The sequence below is a fragment of the Carlito syrichta genome, unplaced genomic scaffold (assembly GCF_000164805.1).
Source record: "Carlito syrichta isolate Samal-C Ts95f unplaced genomic scaffold, Tarsius_syrichta-2.0.1 Scaffold97032, whole genome shotgun sequence".
Taxonomy (NCBI): Eukaryota; Metazoa; Chordata; class Mammalia; order Primates; family Tarsiidae; genus Carlito; species Carlito syrichta.
The window spans coordinates 63,351-65,997 of NW_007041128.1; the positions used below are offsets into that span (position 1 = coordinate 63,351).

The 2,647-nt window shown below is 45.2% G+C and overlaps 1 protein-coding gene across 2 annotated transcripts in view; it reads right to left on the bottom strand.

Moving 5' to 3' along the window:
• IARS (isoleucyl-tRNA synthetase) overlaps positions 1-2,647 on the bottom strand; it is an 84,706-nt gene that overhangs the window by 24,488 nt on the left and 57,571 nt on the right. For both annotated transcript variants that reach the window (XM_008062825.2, XM_021714779.1), the window contains one exon: positions 2,413-2,533. In XM_008062825.2, the coding sequence (XP_008061016.1) occupies positions 2,413-2,533 (121 nt within the window). The remainder of the gene's footprint in view (positions 1-2,412; positions 2,534-2,647) is intronic.

Below are 2,647 nucleotides of genomic sequence, written 5' to 3' on the forward strand. Positions count from 1 at the left end.
AAACCCGCGGGCTCAGGCAATTCACTCACCTCAGCCTCCCAAAGGCGCGGGATTACAGGCTGAGCCACCGAGCCCGGCTGAGGAACAAGTCTTGAGGAATTAGAAGGATTTGAAGGATCCCCTGAGGAACTCAGAGGGCAGACAGGAAAGAAAGGGCATTAAGCCAATTCTGTTTGAGGGAAGCCTTATTCTTTTTTTGAGTTGGAGTCTCACTCCGTCGTCCAGGCTGGAGTGCAGTGGCAAGCTAACTGTCATCCCAGTGTCAACCTGCTAGGATCAGGCTATCTTTCCACCTCAGCCTTCCAAGGAGCTGGAACTATAGGGGCGCGCCACCATGCCTGACTGAATTTTTGATTTACTATAGAGACGAGGTCTTGCCAAGTTGCTCAGGCTGTTCTCAAACTTGTGGACTCATGCAATCCCCTCGCCTCAGCTCCCAGTGCTGGGATTATAGGCTTGAGTCACTGTACCAAGCAGAGGCAAGGCTTATTTTAAGGATTCTCATTCATCTCCCCTTTAACTAATATTTTCTGTTGCACAAAAACTAATACCAAAAACAAAAGGATAAGTTCAAAAATTATAAACAAACACAATGTATATTAATGAAAAGACTTCAGGGAGTGCTAAGGAAGCTCTTGGTCTAAGCCGAGCTGCTCTCTGCTATTATTCACAAAGATCAGAATTTAGAAGCAGGTGGGCTGAGCCCCAGGCCAGAGTCATTACCTGATCCCAGACAGGTGATTTCAGTGCCTGAGGCCTATTCTGTAAAGATGAGGCCTGCTTAATTGCAAGGTAGGACCTCTTGCCTCCACATTGCTGATGAGGGAGTTGAGGGCATGAAGTCAACAGATTGGCACAGCTTGCAACTAAACATAGTAGTTTGGGTCTGGAGCAGTATAGGTTCGCCTGGCCTCTTGCACATGACTCTCACCACATGACTGATCTCTAGTTTCCAGGCGGACTGGGCTATGGTCAGGGTGCACGCTTTCCAGACACAGCCTTATAGAAGGTCATGGCAGCTGATACCTAAAGATGGCAGGAGCCTCGGGCAACAATCCCATTTCCTACTCCCTTGTATTACTCAAGAGGGAAAAGCAGACAGCTGTGAACATGTCTAGGTAAAGTACAGTGGGCTTCTGGCACTGCCTTAGCTAGGGCAGAAGTCAGCCTCACAAACTCATTTCCATCTTTGGTTACTTCAATTTGACTAACAGTTTGACTGTCATGATCCCTATACACATTTAACTATGTGGACAAGTCCTTCAGGGTGACTGATTAACAGGCCTTTTATGCCAAGTGCAGCCATATCGCTTTCTCCAGGTGATCAGGCTAATGCTGAAACCCTGTCCTCTTTGGCCATAGCACCTGCCCACAGGGTACAGCGAGGGTAGATTACTCTTGCCCTCTTTTGCCCGCACTTTTGACTCAGGGTCTCTGCCAGTTCACTTTATCAGGTTGTCTGAAGTGTCCTGGGTAACAGTTTCTAGACTCTCTCACCTGGACCTATGGTTGTGACTATCTCAAACCTTGAGGAAGACAACATAATGTCCAAAACCAAACTCACTGTGCTTAGGTAATAAAAATGTCTATTTCATGATTACTTTTCTGACTTTTCTGTTTTTCTCTGGAATGGAAATTTAATAATAAAAACAGCCCTAACAATACATTTAAAATGTGTTAATAACAAGTACTACTTACAGAGTACCTATTGCCTGCCAACTGTTTTATGTAAGTCATCTCTACTTAAGCCTTACAGCAACTCTACCAGGCATTTTGCAGATAAAGAAATTGAGGGTCGGCTAGGCACGGTGGCTCAAGCCTGTAACCCTAGCACTTTGGGAGACGGAGGCGAGAGGATTGCCTGAGCCCAGGTTTCGAGACCAGTCTGGGCAACTTGGTGAGATCTCGTCTCTACAATAAATTTTTAAAAAAATCAGCCAGTCTTGTGGCACGTGCCTATAGTTCCAGCTACTTGGAAGGCTGAGGCAAGGCAGAAGGATTGCCAGAGCCCAGCAAGTTAAAGCTGCGCTGGCCATGAACGTGCCACTGCACTCCAGCCTGGGCAACAGTGAGACTCGGACTCAAAAAAAGAAAAAAAAGAAATTGAGGGTTACAGACTGTAGGCAACTTTACAGATCGGGAAAAAGTGGCAGACTTGGGTTTGAACCCATGGTTATCCAACTCCAAAGCCTGCTTTTTCTTCTATGGAGCACTAGACACTCCCAGAGACAGAATTTCTCAGGACCTTGAAACAAACACATTCCTGCAACTAACAGTCTTTACAAAACTGTATTTGAGAGGTTAAAGGAATCAATTAACAACTTTGGTAGCTCTCAAAATTTCCACTACGTTGATAGATATCAAAAGGGCAATTTTAAGAATTCCTAGGAGGACAGCCTAAAACAGACTCACCTGCCATTTCAGTCTCAAAGAATCCAATGAGTGACTGCATGAAAGACAGAATCCATCGGTCTGTAATGTTGGGGCTTTCTCTAACTGTGCTCTCGTTGTAGAGGAATTCCATTTCTCCTTCCTAGGAGCAAACAGTTAATGAAACATGTGCACGCTTAGGAGGAAAAGTTACTTTGAGAGAAATAAATTTTTTTTTTTTTTGAGTTGGAGTCTCACTCTGTCACCCAGACTGGAG